The 18,134-nt window shown below is 32.1% G+C and overlaps 2 protein-coding genes across 3 annotated transcripts; one reads left to right on the forward strand and one right to left on the reverse strand.

The window, feature by feature from the left end:
* The first annotated feature begins 6,056 nt into the window (after positions 1–6,056).
* On the forward strand, positions 6,057–6,708 carry LOC127123934 (protein MAIN-LIKE 2-like). Its single transcript, XM_051054110.1, has 3 exons — positions 6,057–6,116; positions 6,201–6,563; positions 6,667–6,708. Exons 1-3 carry the CDS (start codon positions 6,057–6,059, stop codon positions 6,706–6,708), a joined length of 465 nt encoding a protein of 154 aa, XP_050910067.1.
* Positions 6,709–9,764: 3,056 nt separating this feature from the next.
* Positions 9,765–16,898, reverse strand: LOC127120926 (uncharacterized). 2 transcript variants are annotated; one of them, XM_051051538.1, is made up of 5 exons: positions 16,630–16,898; positions 12,336–12,488; positions 11,309–11,411; positions 10,856–11,036; positions 9,765–10,029 (listed from the first exon to the last, which is right to left on the reverse strand). In XM_051051538.1, the coding sequence occupies exons 2-5, from the start codon at positions 12,453–12,455 to the stop codon at positions 9,978–9,980; spliced, it is 456 nt and encodes a 151-aa protein (XP_050907495.1). In that variant the 5' UTR covers positions 12,456–12,488; positions 16,630–16,898; the 3' UTR covers positions 9,765–9,977. The 2 variants fall into 2 exon arrangements, with proteins under 2 accessions (XP_050907495.1, XP_050907494.1); XM_051051537.1 differs by lacking the exon at positions 16,630–16,898 and adding an exon at positions 14,018–14,230.
* Between the last annotated feature and the right edge of the window lie 1,236 nt (positions 16,899–18,134).

An 18,134-nucleotide genomic window follows, 5' to 3' on the forward strand; every position in this document is an offset into this window, starting at 1 on the left:
TATGAGCAACTAAAAAGGTTTGACATCATTAAAATAAGGGCAACGGATCTTTTCCCTCACACAATCCATTTTCATAAAATAAAATAAAATAACATTATAATTCATTACTTAGCATTCATACTAAAAGCTTATAGCATCTGAACCTGGATCAAACAGCTAACGTCAAAACACTTCCAAGATACGATTATGACACTGTTCCCTAAAATCAATCAACAAATACTTATTTTATACACCACGAACTACGGAGCTCTGATTTTCTCATTGTAATATGAGAATACGTACGCACATGATTTGAAATCTTGGCAAGCACATTAATTAAAAACTTATTTTTCCCCTTAATTAAAATCAATCGCAAGTAACCTTTAGATAATAACACCCATATGCACAAATATTTTCTATATAACATTAATTAAAAACTTATTTTCTCATTGTTTTGATGATGTGTGCAACAAATATTATTGTTATATTATATTTTAGCAATTGGATTTGTTTGATTGTTTTAGTTGGCTAAATTTAAACCAATGTGATTTAAATTTGAATTCAAATCAAATCAAATCATATTTTGTGGAGCTGATTTGGAGCAACACATCTCAATAAAATCTCCACTATTTCTGGACGAAATCAGGTCATTATCCAAAGGAGAAAAATCCAAGAATGGATTTTCTATATAAGGAGACTCAATTCTCAAGTTTTGTCAAGAGTTTTGGTGTGCAAGAACTGGGTTCTTTATGCTAGGGTTTGAGTTTTTGTTTCTTGTATTCCATGTTAAGGCCATAAATGAATTAGTGTTGAATCTATTATTGTACAACATTGTGTATCAGTAACTTGGCACAATTGATTTGTCTTAGTTGAGTTAAATATTTAACAATCAATAGTCTTGTTATTGAGGTTGATCACTGGGGTTTAGTGATAGAAGAAAGAGATTGGGTTCTTATATTCAAGGGGGCCTAAATAGAAAGTCATTAGGATTAGGGAGAGGCATAAAATTTCATAGGAGTTGAAGATTTTTATAAGACTAATTATTCTAATTCGAAATAGTGAATTTACTTTCTTGGGTAGAGTGTCCCCTAGACTTAGATGTGGTTTCACCAAAATGAGTTGTCAAACTCTTGTGTTTTTATAGCTTTCTGCATTGATTTATTATTTTTGTCAAACTATCTTTTAAACTGATTTAAGAAGTTGTAGAAGTTGTCCCAACATCTGGTCTAACATTTTCCCCCTGAGGAACATAATTTCATAGAGGTTGGCTCAAAAAGGAAAATTGATTTTAATGTCTTTTAAGACAATCTAATCGATAAAAACCTAATGATAATCGATTACAAACTTCAATGGTAATCAATTTCTAGTTCCAAAACATGAAAGAAAAGATATTTAGTAGTTGTACATCATTAAGGCGATGTCGTAATCACTTAGAATTCAATTTTGAGTTGATCTAATCGATTAGACGAGTGCTCCAATCGATTGGAAAAGGCAAAACTTTTCCCATAGCAATTTTGAATTCTCCCAATTCACCTGACATAATTTCAAGACATTTTAGGAAATATTTCCTTGAGAAAAATCTGTGTGTCTCTGTGTGTGTATGCGTGTGTGTGCCTGTGTGTGTGTGTGTGTCTGCTTGCGTGTAAGCGTGTGTGTGTGTGTGTGTGTGTGTGTGTGTGTGTGTGTGTGTGTGTGTGTGTGTGTGTGTGTGTGTGTGTGTGTGTGTGTGTGTGTGTGTGTGTGTGTATGTTTTAGCCATGCACTCTTATGAGAATTCTCTTTTTCTGATGTAGGGCTTTCTTGTACTGCAAGACTTTGTCATATGGTTTATTTTTTAGATACTTATTTGAGTTCACTTGAGATGAGGCTTAAGCATATATTCCATTTAGGTTTCCATCATTAGATAGTCAAGTCCATCAAATCTCGATACTTAGGTTTTCATCTTTATTTGCTTAATCACTTATGTTTGACTTAGAGTCATCATCAAAAGTTCAACAAAAGTTGTTGTCCTTTTTAAAGGCATATAATTTGAAAAACAAGGTTCCACCACCCCACACAAGCAATTCTATAAATATAATCCTTGTAATGAAGTTTTCTCACTTGATGAAGTTTGGTTTGTGAAACCCTAGTTGTAATTTATCCCTCTTAAAGTCTTCATTTGTAGCAGCCACTACTGAGATTGAAGACACTTTCTTCGCGTGGACTAGGTAGAGGTGTTGTTGTTCATTGTTCATGGTCATTCTTTTGATTCTACATCAACATTTAATCACCATAATAGGAAACCAGTATATCATTGATCATGTTCATTCGCAAGGATCACCTAAGAGAAATTTTTGTTTTCCGTTGTATTTTTATTGTGATTTTCCTTTAATTTCAATCAATTTTCTTGGAGGAAACAGTGTCCATCAATCTCTAATAAGTTTCTCTTGTGTTCTTAAGACCGAATGGCATTACCTTATAATAGAAGTTTTTATAGCTGGTCATAACACCATTTGTGGTGCATCGCTAGGGTTCATCCTTATTTGATTATATCCCGAGTATACATCCATAAAACTGAATACTTGAAAACCCAAATATGTAACGACAATTTTGTATTAATCCAATTAATTATTAAACATGTGACTAGCAATATATAACTCCTCTCACATAACCATTCGATCATTAGTATTTTTGTTATCAATCATGTGAGAGGAGTTATATATATATATATATATATATATATATATATATATATATATATATATATATATATATATATATATATATATATATATATATTGGCGCTATATGTCAAACAATGAATAGTTAATGAATTACAATTTAAACGAAATGTAATCTTTTTTGCATTTGGTGAGAGTTGAACACGTGCCTTATCCACAAGTACCACTCCTGAACCATCTATGCTACTGCAAGTCTGCAATATTTATTAAAAATTGCCCTAATCACAAAATAAATCATGATATCTATCCATTAGATTAAAGCAATAAATCAACATGTTCCCCTACTGACTACCCATAGTCAAGTCAAGAGTCAAGTCAAAATGCTCTATAACTGAATCATGGGATAAATCGACATATCTGCATGACTGAATCACTAGGGTGAATCGGCATACCCTTCGATGAATAAGTCAACATATTCTTCATCGGGAATATTAAAATAAGTCGACTTATTCTTCTACCTCAATCGCTAGACTTTTTGCCCACAGTACCCCTTTCTTGAAAATTTATTCCCACAATGCCCCATTCTGAAAAAAAAAAATCCCAGAATGCCCCACTTTTCTTTTGGGTCTCGCCCATTCATTGGACGAGAGGATGAAGCGGTTAAAATGCTGAGTAGATTCGGCCATTGGTTGGCCGAGCTCTTGAAGGAGATGTTTTTTTTTTTTTTAAATATAATTATATAATTAAATAACCTTATTAAAATTATTATTAAATAGTTTTCTAATTAATTCTATATTTAAATAATAAAAATGATTTTTTTTTTAAATAATAATAATATTTTTGTAAAATACTAATAATAGTTTTCTATTTTTTTTAAAATATTAATAATAAAAATTATTTTTTTTCAAATATTAATAATATAAATGATTTATTTATTTTTAAATATTAATAATAGAAATGAATTAATATTTTTTAAAAAGATAATGAAGTAATATTTTTTTGAATGATATGCTTCCCTCCTATATTTCAATGACCGAGCAATTACTTTGTGTTTGTACTGTCTCGGTCAATGATTGGTCGAGTACTGAAGTATTAATTTTCTATAAATAGCAGGACTTGTAGAAAATTAACTCAGAGCACAAAATCCTTTATTTTGGTAAAAATGTCTTTTTGGGGTCTTGTATTTTATGGACATGGTGAAAAAATCAGTGTTTGCCTCGATCCGTAATGGAATTTCAGAACACTGATTTCAGCCATCCACACTGGCTTCCAACAGTTGGGCGGGCATCGTATGAAGGTGAGGAAAGTAGAGTATCGTTGTCCATACATAACGTTGACTGATGCAAGCCCCGATGGTACGTACATGTATTACCTGGACATATAGAAAATGATGAAGATGTTCAGTGTATGTTTTCGGCACATAGTGGTAAAGTTAATAGAGGAGTTGAAGGTCCACTTGTGTTGGTTGCTGTTGTTGATTAGTTTTTTAATTACCACTTGTGTTGGTTGTTGTTGTTGTTGTTTAGTTCATGTGGTCGTACTTTGTAACCAGAAGCATTTGATTATCAAATGTATTTCATAATTGTTTGTTCCCAAAAGACATTAGAAATACACAATGGTTTACATAAAGTACGTGCATAATAGTTAATAATTAAAAAAAACATAATAATCTGGACAGATATTTAAAATAACAACATAATCATCTAGATGGTCGCTGGGACAGTCCTACAACATTAGGACATTTCCTACGCATGTGTCCTATTTCACGGCAAATTCCACACCTTCTCTTTTCCTTCTCAATGTCGTCCATCTCGGTTCTAATCCTGGTGCTGTTTGGGCGCCCTTTCTTCCTCCTTCTCATAGAGTCGTCGTGGCAAAGAGTAAATCCTTCATATTGTGGCCAATTCTCCTCATGGGGAAGTCCTAGGAAACTCTCCTTATAGACCTTGAACACGTTAAGAATTTTGAAGACGTACGGAATGTGAATGGAGTAGTCCTGGCATATGCTCGAATGCTGCGATTACATGGGAGCAAGGTAAGTGAAATGCCTGAAATTTCCCACAATCATAGTGTTGTTTCCTCAGATCAACGCTGAATGTTCCGATTGGTCGACCGTCATTATGATTAATCTTCTCTTGGACCATGAAATAAAATCTCTTGCGATCGAACTGCATGACGTTATGCGTGTTAGCTTTCATGACTTCCTCAGTCATCCCCTTGTTGCAGTTATCAGTGAAAACCTGCCCAGATGCTAACATTTTTGTCCATTGATGGCCTCTTCTACCAAATAGTGATCCTAATTGATAGTACATAGATTTGACCAATGCAGTGATTGGAAGGTTTCGGGTTTCTTTTAGCACCGAGTTCATTGCTTCTGCTAGGTTAGTTGTCATGTGACCCCAGCGTTGCCCTCCGTCAAATGCCCTTGCCCACTTCTCCAGAGGGATGTTGTCTATCCATGATAAAGCGTTGTTGTTTGTTCTTCGGATTTCCCCCCGATAGTAGGTAAATTTCGCCTCTGTTAACGCATAACCCATGTTAACAACTATTTTGCGCAGATCCTTGTCTTTAATCTCGCGCATGAAGTTTTGCGCGATGTGTCTAATGCAATAGATGTGTGATGATGGAGGATACTGTCATCCATTTTCCAGATTGTTATATGCACTCTTTATCGATTCATGTCTGTCTGATATTAGATACAGATTTGCTTGGGGAGTAACGTGTATTCTTAAATTCTTAAGAAAGAAACTCCAAGCTTCCTTTGTCTCACTTTCAACCAATGTGAACGCTATCAGAAATATGTTCCCGTTCCCATCCTATGCCACAGCCATCAACAGAGTCCCTTTGTACTTGTCATACAACCATGTTCCATCAACCTACACAATAGGTTTACAATACGTGAAACCACGTATACATGGTCGAAACGCCCAAAACAAACGATGAAATATCCTTTGGTCACCCAAGTGTGAACCATCATTTGAAATCACAGGTAAGGATTGCAATTCAATAATCGTACCTGGTAGATATGTTTTCATTACCAGTATCCGCTACGGAAGATCGTTGTAAGATGTCTCCCAATTTCCATACAACGACTCAATTGGATGAGGCAACACAATACAAGGGTTAACTCGGCCATCAAAGGGACGAGTCTGCACGCATGCTTTTTTGCAGTGTAATTTCCAATCAGCATGGGAATCGTTGTTGCAGGGATTCCTTGCAAAAAAAATTGCATGCATTCCCTTACTAGTCCAATCACCCTGTACAATTCTAACCTATATATTTAATATTTTTTACCACTATAAATAAACATTTCCTCTACAATTCTTTCTCATCATCTTCCTCCAATTTCTATTTCACAAATACTTAGTCTCTTCAAATATTTACTCTCTACAAATATTCACTATCTTCTATTCCAAAATGTCTTTGTTGTGGATGGGCGAATCACACCGTGGGACGGCGACAAACATTGTCGAATACGTAAGTCTCTTTCAAATCTATTTCACAAATTCAATATGTAAATATCACATCAAATATTTATTACCATTTTTATTTGAATTTCAGGAAGACGATAGGTTCCGGGTCCATTTGCATACATACATTCAACCAAATGCGGTTATAATACTGTATTTAGAACTAGCCGGTTTTGCAAATGTGGCCAAGATTGCAATTCTAAAAGTAGATTCTAAATTAATTGTTGCATTGTTAGAGAGATGGAGACCTGAGACACATACCTTTCATTTACCAACGGGTGAATGTACTATCACTCTAGAGGATGTGAGTATGTTACTCGATCTCCGAATTAATGGTAAAGTTGTTAATGGCCCAACAAACGTAATCAATGATGTTTACATGGAGAATTTGGGCATCGAACCAACAACTTCAGATAAAAATGGGGCTTCTGTCAAAATTGTTTGGTTAGAAGCCGTATTAACACAACTGAAAAATAACCCTAACTCGACCGAGGCGGAAAATATTCTTCATTCAAAAGTTTATATTTTACTTTTAATTGCTACTTTTTTAATGTCAGATAAGAGTCACAATTTATTACATTCTTCTTGGTTACCTTTAGTAGGATACCTAGAAAAATGTAACACATACAGTTGGGGTTCTGCTTGTCTGGCGACACTATATAGACATATGTGCAAGGCAGCCCATAAAGGAGTCAAGAGCATAGAAGGTTGTGTTGTATATTAACTGTATGGGCATTCACACGCATACCCTTGTTAGCCCCGGTTAGTAACGAGGTTCCATCACATCCTTATGCATTAAGGTAACGATTTTCATTTAAATGCAATTTATATTTCTCAAAATTATTTATACGTCGCTTTAAGGTATTTTTTTTAATATGCAAGATGGTGCAAACGAAGTATGAATTATGGAAATAATCCTCGTCATCATCTACGAGGGTACCATGTTGCAATAGAACACATGGAAGAAATCGATGTAAGAATGATTAATTATAATATTCAACTTATTTAAATTTATTTTATACATTCTAATAGTTATATTTCTTTTAACAGTTTATTTGGAGGCCGTACATACAATATCCAGTGCCTGATTATAGTGACAGTCGAGTTTGGAGTGCAACAACATATATGGTATGTTTCTTTACCGTTGAGATGCATCAGACGGATCGAGTCAAACTCCAATTTGGATTTGAACAACAAATACCGTCTCAGTCAAGATTTCTAAGTGAACACCATAACATGACTATGGTCCAAGCTTGGGACACACATTGGCAATATTTAAACAAAGAAGAGCTAAAAGAATGGAAAAGAAGAAGGCATTTGGTGTTACAAGGAAACTCGGTAATTGGTGAGTCTAAGTCGGGTAGAGAATACATGAATTGGTTTTTATCAATTCCTTTTATGCACGTTGCTCCAACATAATTTTTGAATGATCCCCGTCAACGTGTAGCTTCTTCAACCCAACAAACAACATCACCCCCACATCAAGACATTCCCCCCACATACACATCCACATTTGGGGCCCAACCATCATCCTCAGCTCAACAAACTTACCAACACACCCAGACCACACAACAACACACAATTTATTCCACCTCAACCCAACACCATAATCCCCACACTCCATTCCCTCAAACAAACTACTATTACAACCAACAATATCAACAACAAACCAACCTACGCCCACCCATACAATACACTCCAATTCCTCAACCCAACTTTGAATACTCAAACCCTCATTCTCAACCCCAAACATCTAACTCACATTCGCACAACCCACTCCTACATACAACCCTGATGATGACTACTATCCTCCTATCCAACCTAGCACCTACACACAACTCCCACATTCACTACCCAACTTTGACCTCACTGATGACCATCTAATGAATATCCCTTCTTTTCGCATTCAAGATCTCGACAGTATGGATATGCCTCCAAACACATCACAACAACATCAAAGTCAACAACAAACATCAACAACAAGACGCCCATGATGAATTGTCTTCCGACTCATCTCCGTCTCCCGCAAGACAAAGACAAGAATACTTGGGCAAGGGAAAACGCAAAAAAGTTGGCACAAGATGTGGAACAGGCGGTCACTATAAATAAAATGTATTTCTTCCATTATATCAATAAAATAATTGTTAATAATTACAATTCATTATATGCCTCATTATAATATTTATAGTTGTATAATAAATATTTAAAAAAATAAATCATTTCTATTATTAATATTTAAAAAAAATATTTTATTATTAATGTTTTAAAAATACAATATTAGAAAACTATTATTATTATAAAAAACTATTATTATTAACATTTTATTATTAATATTTTTATAAAAATGTTATTATTATTTTAAAAAAATCATTTTTATTATTTAAATATAAAATTAATTAAAAAACTATTTAATAATAATTTTAATAAAGTTATTTAATTATATAATAGTATTTAAAAAAAAAACTCCTTCATTAGCTCGGCCAACCAATGGCCGAGCCTAGTCATCAATGGCAGCGCATCATCATCTCGCCCATTCATTGGACGAGCCCAAATAAAAAAATGGAGCATTCTAGAAAAAAAATTCATAATGAAGCAATGCGGGAAAAAAATTCAACTTTGGGGTAGTGTGGGAAATTAGTCCAATCACTACATGGATTGTGGAAACAATTACTTGTTCAGGATATGTCTCTACCCATTCCATAAATCAAATGTCATCTTACAAATAACATTCCATTATCTTCTTCAACCTCTACACTATATCAACCTTACATACTTACCACTCTTACATCAACTACACTCACCTTAGTCAATAAAGTCTTTTTAGTATCACTTTTTCAATACAATTCATTAGTAATTCATAAGTAAAACTTCCACTATATACTTTTTTTACGATTTAGTCCATTTCTACACTTACATCACCTTGTCCTAAGCCCATTCTAAATGAAATCTAAGCCTATGATCACTTGATTAAAGTTAAGCATATGATCACGTCATTAAAGTCCAAGACCATGAACTATATCAAAATGGGGTTTAGAACATAAAAAAAAGAGTTTTAGGCAAAACAGGATTATGAATCGATTCAGAAACCAACCTCCTAGCTTGTGTCAACCAAGTTTTTCTACTGTCAAACTTTTAGTCACTTTTAAATGCTTTAGTCTACTCTAAATCGCAAGCATTGCCAAATTCAATAGTTTTGTGTTTGTATATTGAAATTTTTATTAATGAAACTTCTGATCATAATATTTAAATCACATTACTATTTAAATCATATACATTGAAGATGTTAACTTCCAATAGAAAGTTCAAAATGGAACTTTTATCCTATTGAGGAATTTTTTAACTTCATCTTGTAAAAATATATGAGTAGGTCCAAACTTCGAATTCCAGGAACCTTTTTTCTCTTGGAACAGAAGAGTTAAAGACAGAAAAAAAAACATTTCCCTACCCTATAATCGAACACTAAATTCAAACAACCTGGCTACTCCATACATACAGAAGTCACAATCATTATCATATTTGCTATACATTCTTGCAAACACCAATTTTCTAAATTAAATCAACATATTTACTCCAACTGTTTCTAAATCATGCAAATTGAAAGATAAATTGCCGTAAAAATAAAAATAAAAAAGGTTATTCTGAAGAAAAAAAAAACTCATTGAAAGATTGCAAAACTTCATATCTTCATTTTCCGCACTGGTTTTTTCTCACATATATACAATCTTGCAGAAAATATTTAATGCTAACCAAATAAAAAAATATTACTAGCTAATTAGCCTATGGAGACACTCAAAATCAGTGTTTTCACAGCACATGTAAGGACAACAAAATAAGGAGAATAAATTTCAGGTCCTTCCAGGATAAAATCTTACTCTTTGCTTCCAACTTTCCGCTTCTTTCGTTTGGAAGTTGGCGTCGAACTGTAAACATAAACAAAAATATTAAAAACAGCTCAATTGCAGATGATAGCATCATTAAATTTCATGAATGAATGAATTTATAAGGGATGGATACCTCCCATTTATAAACACATTTTCAGGTCATAATGTAGAATAGTTAACACACCCCTCAAATTCAGGACTGAACCTTTGAAGTGTGATTCAACCGATCAAGGATAGACCTTGGTAGCTACTTAGAATTTAACTTGGGCCTAACTTAACTTTACACAATTGACTTGTAAGATGAGGGAAATAACTCAAAAACTTTCAGGTCATATATCACCCAACGTAATACTGCCAGCACACACCCATCTGACACTCAATACTAGACTTTTGGTGTCTGATCCGATTGCAAGAGGCGCAACGCATCTTGGAAACTCTCATCCGATCACTCAAGTCACACTTCAGATATTCAATCTTTGGACTTGAGAGAGTTGTATTAATAGTATCATATTTGACGATAAGACCTGAAAATGTGTTTACATAAGTTGACTCCCCCGCCTTACAAGCTAATTTTGTAGGGTATGTAACCTAAATTTAAGACAAATAAATCAAAATCTAATTAGGTTTGTTCTCTTTTGTTTATATGGTTCTAGTGGAAATTTGCTGTATTCATTGATTATTGAATTCAATCAGTTGGTTAACTGCTACATATTTTACAGCTGCTCCAGAGGAAAATGGATCATATGCCATGTATCTATTTATAATAAAGCTCAAGTTCTAACCATGGAAAATAATTTGCACACTCAATCAGACAGTAATCATATATTTAGTCCATTCAGAAAATATTAGAGTTTGGCATAGGTACCTTGTTAGAATAGGTTGTATATCAGCACCAACAGTTTTACTAAGCTCTTCAATAGTTGCAGAAACCACATTACTACATTTAAGTATGTTGCAAGCATCTAAGAAGGCAGTAGATTTTACCGTGTCTGGTACAAGTGATGTTTCTTTTACCTCTGTTTTGAGATTTTCCATCAAAACAAATGCTGCACAAATAAAGATTCACAAATCGTTAGAGAATTCAGATACTGAAATAGTTCAACTAATAGCTACTAATGCAAGAAGCGGATTGATTTTCAAGCACAAGACATTAAGAATTTCAATTATTCGAAATGAATACAGCAATATTCAATTAAATCCAACTCTAAATCTCAATAATTCAAACTCTAAGAACATTACACACATTGCAAAATCAAGGATACACATGATTTTTTTCAAAAGGTATATTATAGGTCTTAAACTAAAGCATATGACATACCAATAGCTCGAATCGTCTTAAGGTCAAATCTGTCAGCCAAGTTTTTACACCCTATCCTTTCTGCTCGCTTTGTGATCAACAGTTTCAAGCTAATCATAAAATCCTGCCAAGATTTCAAATGTTGAATTACACAAACATACATGAATAATCACTAAGATTTCAAATGTTGAATTTCACAAACATACATGAATAATCACTAAGATTTCAAATGTTGAATTTCACAAATTTATCCCAAAGTGTAGCTGCTTCTAAAACATTACCAGAATATTACATAAAGAGGACTATAACAGTTAAACCTCTCAATTCCCTTTATCACTTATTACTATTTATAAATAAAATAAAATAAGATAAAATAAATATACTGATGAATAAGTCAATTGTAATATTACAGAGACATTATAACAAATTACACCTTTTACTAAAAGGCCTTAGAGCTCCTCCTAGTAACTAGAAATATCAATGTTTTCAAAATTGAATTTGAAGATTGAACTGTAAACCAACACTCTTTACATTAAAGTGTATGTTTGGTTTCAGTTTGAAGCATCCAGAATTGATTTTGAATGTGTAGAATTGATTATACTTTCCGAAATTGATTCTACTTAAAGCTAAGATTTGTAGCTTCTGAGTCTAAATGTGATTGTTACACTGAAAATTTACTGTTTTCAACTCACTTATGCAGGAATTATCCAAACATAAAGCACTTATTTACCTTCATCTCAACCAATTCAACACACTTTTGCAGGAACTTATCCAAACATAAAGCACCTTAGCGTCATCTCACTTTTACCCCAAATCAATTTTATAGAATCAATCAATTTACTCCAAATTAATTATCTTCACCGCATAACCAAACACATACGAATTGAGCAGTTCAATTACACTTTAGTCCCAGTCCCAATTCGACGGCTTTCAAAACATTTGAATAATGACATGGTGATCTTGCCGATTTGATTACCAGCTCGATTTTAAAAGAATTGACAAATACTACAACTATAGTATATCAACAATAAATATGAAAAATACTTACAATCTCAGACTCTGAAAGAGAGCAAATCCAATCGACATCTTGAACCCTAGTCTCATTGTTGATTTTATCCAACTCAACGGGTCTTTCCAATCTCTTCTTCAAGTTTCTAACTTTCTTCATGGGATCGAATCAACTACTGTAAGCACCTAAGACCTGAAAACATTTGTTAAAAAAATTGTATTCAAAATAAATAAATATCTGTGAATTAAGAAATAATAGGAAAAAATTGTGGAGTGTTAGTAATAATCTGTGAACGCAAGCTCAAACTGAATTAGGCTTCGTGACCCACTCTTTTTTTTTTGGAAAAGGCCAAAAGTTTTATTAACACAAAAATAAGGCATAAGATATGTCAAACAACAGGAATAAACAATCTGCAAAAGTGTCACAATTGTGTCTACACAACCAAGAAAACATAAGGAAGACTTGGAATGAAGACATCCCAACATCACCAAAGCAACACCCTAAAAATTACAATTACTGAAACAACCAGAAAACCACCCTTTAACTCCCACTAAGAGCTCCATCTGCATGCATTCAGCTCATGATCCCCTAACGAGACTTGACACCAACCAAACGCCAACTAAAAACTAATCTCCACCACGCACTGCATCGTAACTTAACGACACTGCTGCCCGACGCCTGCTTGCTAAACAAATCTGAAGAGAAACCCTAATTCCCTAAAACAGCGGATCAGGATTTGCTGCCGTTAGAGCGGGAAGGGTCCCTTACGGTCTAAACCACGCCATATGTCTATCTATTTATTTCTTTTAAAAAACAAATATAACTAATTACAACTATAGTAAAAGTGTGGGTTCGAATCGGGAAGATCCTAATTGTTCCCCTAAAAAAAGTAAATTTCAATTACTAGACTATTTGGAAAAAAAAACACAGTACAGTCGCATGTCTTTGCAGGTCGTCTCCGTCAGCATCGCCGTTGTCATCACTAGACTATTCTGTTCTTCACTGTGTTCACCGTCACCGCCACAGTTGTCATCATCTCAGAAATTGATTGATAGTTACAGCACAGACAAAAACGGGCAAGATTGCAGAGGCGTGAGAGACGCCGGCAGTGTTGAGGGACTAGGGCGGCGTGAAGGAGGACAGCACAGTGGTTCCACAATAATATGTGAAGGTCTAGGAAGTGTTACGAGACTGATAAGATTTTATTTTATTTTTAAAATAAAAATTAAAAAAATTGACACAGGGCATAATCCTAAATGTATGATTAAGAGTAGAATTTAGTTAAAGTTATGTACCTTTTGACGGGTTAAAATTGACACAAGGCATAATCACAGCATAAACAATATAGACATTATAAACACTGCAATGTAATCTCTATTTATTTTTTCTATCAAAATCACTTTAGTCTACTGTAGATTCATCAAAAATAACATTATAATCACATATTCCATTTCAATCGAATCAAACATTATAATCACTACTGTAACAGATTCGTCAAAATAACATTATAATCACTTTATCAAAATCACTTTATAGTAATGATAAACAACAGCAAATATTCTATTACGTATTCCCAATATAGCTTGCACTCTATTCAAATTATCAAAACTGTTTGGTTTTAGAGGTTTTGATTGGAATGTCTCAAAACTAATGATAAGCACCAGAAAAAAATTCAGTAGAACAGCAACAATACAACAGTAATGGTAAACAATTTCACTTACTGGAAACAACGAATCGCTACAGGCTACAGCGGAACCACAGTGACGACGAAGCGAACACGAAACAACAGCACACGCACAGCTCTACTCTACACAGCAGCGAGCCAGTGGCTAGGTCAATTTTATGGAATGAATCGCTTCACTAGTTTCCAATTGGTTCTGTTGTACACCGAAGAGTTGTGGAGAATGGATGGAATCACGTGAGTTTGTATCCAACTCTTTCTTTGGACCAAATGTATTATTTAGGTCCAATTATATATACTTTTTGAATTTACATTATGGGCCAAATAAGTAAATTAATTTTTTAAAAGTTTTTTTTATTTGGCCGTTAGGCTACCCATAACCCCTGGCCCTTTGTTTTTAAAAACTGTTTTATAAATTAGTTTTAAAAATTGTTTTTAGGATGAAAACAAAATAAAAATTTATTTGAAAGTTTTGTTTTGTAAAACTATTTTTAAGATGATAAAAGAAAAAATTTGATTGGTTGATTTGTTTTTAAAAACTAATTCAAATATTGTTTGATTTTTACTTTTCTAAATGATAAAATATTATCTATATTAAATAGTTATTAAAAAAATATAAAATTATTTCACTAATTAATTAACCTAATTTATTTCTTTAATTTAAAATTTTAAACTATTATTTTACAATTGAGAAAATGGAAGATAAATTGATAGTGTAAATTAATTTTTACACTTTCGATCATTAACGGTTATATCCCGCTAAATCATATTAATTTTTTTAAAATTATTTATATGATATAGCAAAATGATATATTTTTATTGAATGATCGCGTAATTGTTTTTTACTAGGTTAGTACATCTCCATTAATCTCTTTATAATTTATTTTAATTTGTTGTAAAATACTATTTACAAGTTAATTTTATTCCAATCATATCATTTTACTGTGTTTTTGTTAATTTAATTATCTTAAAAAAGATAAAATTTACAAATTATTATGTTACAATTTTACAAATTTTTATTTATTTTCTATAAATTAAATATTTTTGAATGTAATTTCACGGAATGTTCATGTAAAAAACATAAACAATCACATAATGAATATATAAAAGAATGATAATTAAATTTTATTAAAAAATAAAAAGTAAATAAATATATAATGTACATGTTATAAACATGAAAAAATAAAAAGTAGATAAATATATAATGTACATGTTATAAACATGAATATATAAAAGATTCTGTAATAACTTTTGAATGAATTTTACCTTTTGTTGGAGTTTAAACACAAATGCTTGTTTGGAATTAATGAATCATTTCATTACATTTAGCAAAATGTAGATACTAAGGGTCTGTTTGGATCTCTTCTCAATTTTAGTTTTTAAAATTTGTTTTACAAATCTATTTTGTAAATTTGTTTTTGAGAAAATAAAATAAAAAGAATTCATTTGGTTATTCAATTTTTGAAAACTGTTTTAAAAATTAAAAAGTGAAAAGATATGTTTGATAGTATAATTTGTAAAAACTGTTTTTTTTAATATAATACAATATAGCTTGTTTGATAATCTATATTTTAAAAATCTATTTTACTAAACAAAAATAATTGTGATATATTTTTTGAAAATATTAAAATTCAGCTAATATACATTTAAGTTTATTAAAATATTTTTAATAATTAATGATAAAATATACAATTCACTTAATGTATAAAGATTATATTTCAGTGTTGGTTTGAATATATATACACAATTCATTTAATGTATAAAAATATACTATTCACTTAATGAGGATTAATTAAAGAGAGAATAATTGAGACTGAGAATTTTAATTTTCATTAACAATATATGAGGATTAACAATAGATTGAGAGTGAAATATTACAATTAAAAAATCTTGCAAGTAATTACTATAATTCGATTAATGAAACCGTATTTTTTTTCCAGCTTACCTCAATTGAAAATTAAAAAGTAAAAGTGAAAATTGAAAATCAAAATATATTTTGATTGTTTCAGTTTTTTAGATTTTAAAACACTAAGGGCTTGTTTGATTCAATTTCAACTTTTTGTTTTTAAAAACTGTTTTATAAATTAGTTTTAAGAATTGTTTTTAGGATGAATACAAAATAAAAAATTGTATCTCAAAAATGATTTTTAGAAAAAGCTATTTGAAATAGCTTCAAAATTAAACGATTTTTTTGAAATTTTGATATCCAAAAAAGAGTTTCGATAAAATGATAAAATACCTAAAATAACAATTTAAGAATAACTATTCAAACAAAAATTTTATTTGAAACTTTTATGAAAAGTTTCTTTGTAAATCTTTTTACACTAAAATATATAACACTGTAAAAATCATTTTTAAAAAAAGCCAAAACAAACGGGCCCATAATCACTTTATCAAACATTATAATCACTACTGTAACAGATTCGTCAAAATAACATTATAATCACTTTAGCAAGATCACTTTATAGTAATGATAAACAACAACAAATAATCTATAAAGTATTCCCAATATAGCTTGCACTCTATTCAAATTATCAAAACTGTTTGGTTTTAGAGGTTTTGATTGGAATGTCTCAAAACTAATGATAAGCAGCAGCAAATATTCAGTAGAACAACAACAATACAACAGTAATGGTAAACAATTTCACTTACTGGAAACAACGAATCGCTACAGGCTACAGAGGAACGACAACGACGAGGAAGCGAACACGAAACAACAGCACACGCACAGCTCTACTCTACACAGCAGCGAGCCAGTGGCTAGGTCAATTTTGAAAGCTCTAACACACACTGGCAGCGACTATGGAATGAATCGCCTGGGTTTTGCGCCAACTTCACTAGTTTCCAATTGGTTCTGTTGTAGACTGAAGAGTTGTGGAGAATGGAATGAATCACGTGAGTTTGTATCCAACTCTTTCTTTGGGCCAAATTTATTATTTTTTAGGTCCAATTATATATACTTTTTGAATTTACATTATGGGCCAAATAAGTAAATTATTTTTTTAAAAGTTTTTTATTGGGTCGTTGGGCTACCCATAACCCCTGGCCCTTTTTTTTTATGCTTTTTCAGACCGAGCTAAAAAAGACTCATAATAATATGGACTCCAAAAATAAAGTCAAGCCCTAACTTTTTTCGGATCTGGTGGATTGGTCCATGGGCTTTGGCCCATTTTGACGGTTCTAGCTATAACAAGTCTCTCATATATACACTCTTGTTTCTTGTTTAGTTGTTTAAACATAAACCTTTTCAATTAGGATACCGGATTCTTCGAGTTTTTTTTCTTTTTCTAGCAATATTTTAATACATCATTTACATTATCTTTTCAATTAAGATAATACTAGTTTTGTTGGGGTTACATACGTCGTTTCATCATAATGGTATTAAAAAAAATAAACTTGTAAGTCAGTTTAAGCTTCGTGTGTGTGGATTGTATCGGAAATCTGGTAACTATTTGTTTTGGACCAACCATATTGATTTCGGTCGATCACTTTGAAAGAGCTGCAATCTTTCTATAATTTTTTTAGTGCACGAGAATTATCTGAATGATGAATACAGAGGATCCAAACTTAGATGCATCCCACAACTCTTTCAATTCACTTTTCTCTCTCACATAACAAACAACAAGTTTGTTATTTTCTCTCTACTATATATAGAGAGAGCGTTAATTCAAGTACTCGATTTAAAATTCATTTTCAATTCACTTTTCTCTCTCACATATTTGTAGCGGGGTATTCGTTACCTTTAGATTTATTGACTAAATCAAAAGTAAATCATATAATTCGAGTCGCCACCGCACTTCTATTTATCCAAAGGAAAGGTTAGAAAGCGAACAAAAACCGAGAAGTTTTATTAAATCAAAAACTAATAAAAATGTCAGAGATTTGGGTAAGGGGGTTGGTTATGCAATGGGAAGGTTTTAAGCACCCAAAACATCCTTAGTACTCTAAGGGAGCCCTTTTTACAAATGTTGTAAGGTAGGTTGGTATTTGTGAAAATATTTGTGCAAACATGATTGGGGAGATGAGAAAAGAATATGCAAGTTATTTATAATTTTTGTGTTTGAATGGATAAACCCATTGCCTACGTACCATCTTAAAAAGGTAGGATCAAAACCTCGTAGTTCGGGGTAAAAATCTCAACAGAAAGTTGGTGAATT

This window comes from Lathyrus oleraceus, chromosome 2 (assembly GCF_024323335.1).
Source record: "Lathyrus oleraceus cultivar Zhongwan6 chromosome 2, CAAS_Psat_ZW6_1.0, whole genome shotgun sequence".
NCBI lineage: Eukaryota > Viridiplantae > Streptophyta > Magnoliopsida > Fabales > Fabaceae > Lathyrus > Lathyrus oleraceus.

Bases quoted from the DNA above. Each gene is read 5' to 3' on its own strand.
- LOC127123934 (XM_051054110.1), top strand. From the start codon at position 6,057: ATGTCTTTGTTGTGGATGGGCGAATCACACCGTGGGACGGCGACAAAC. The intron at 6,117-6,200 runs GTAAGTCTCTTT...TTTGAATTTCAG, and splicing joins CGACAAACATTGTCGAATAC to GAAGACGATAGGTTCCGGGT. The intron at 6,564-6,666 runs GTATTAACACAA...TTTTAATGTCAG, and splicing joins AAATTGTTTGGTTAGAAGCC to ATAAGAGTCACAATTTATTA.
- LOC127120926 (XM_051051538.1), bottom strand. From the start codon at position 12,455: ATGAAGAAAGTTAGAAACTTGAAGAAGAGATTGGAAAGACCCGTTGAG. The intron at 11,037-11,308 runs GTATGTCATATG...TTATTTGTGCAG, and splicing joins TAAGACGATTCGAGCTATTG to CATTTGTTTTGATGGAAAAT. The intron at 10,030-10,855 runs GTACCTATGCCA...TTATGTTTACAG, and splicing joins ATACAACCTATTCTAACAAG to TTCGACGCCAACTTCCAAAC.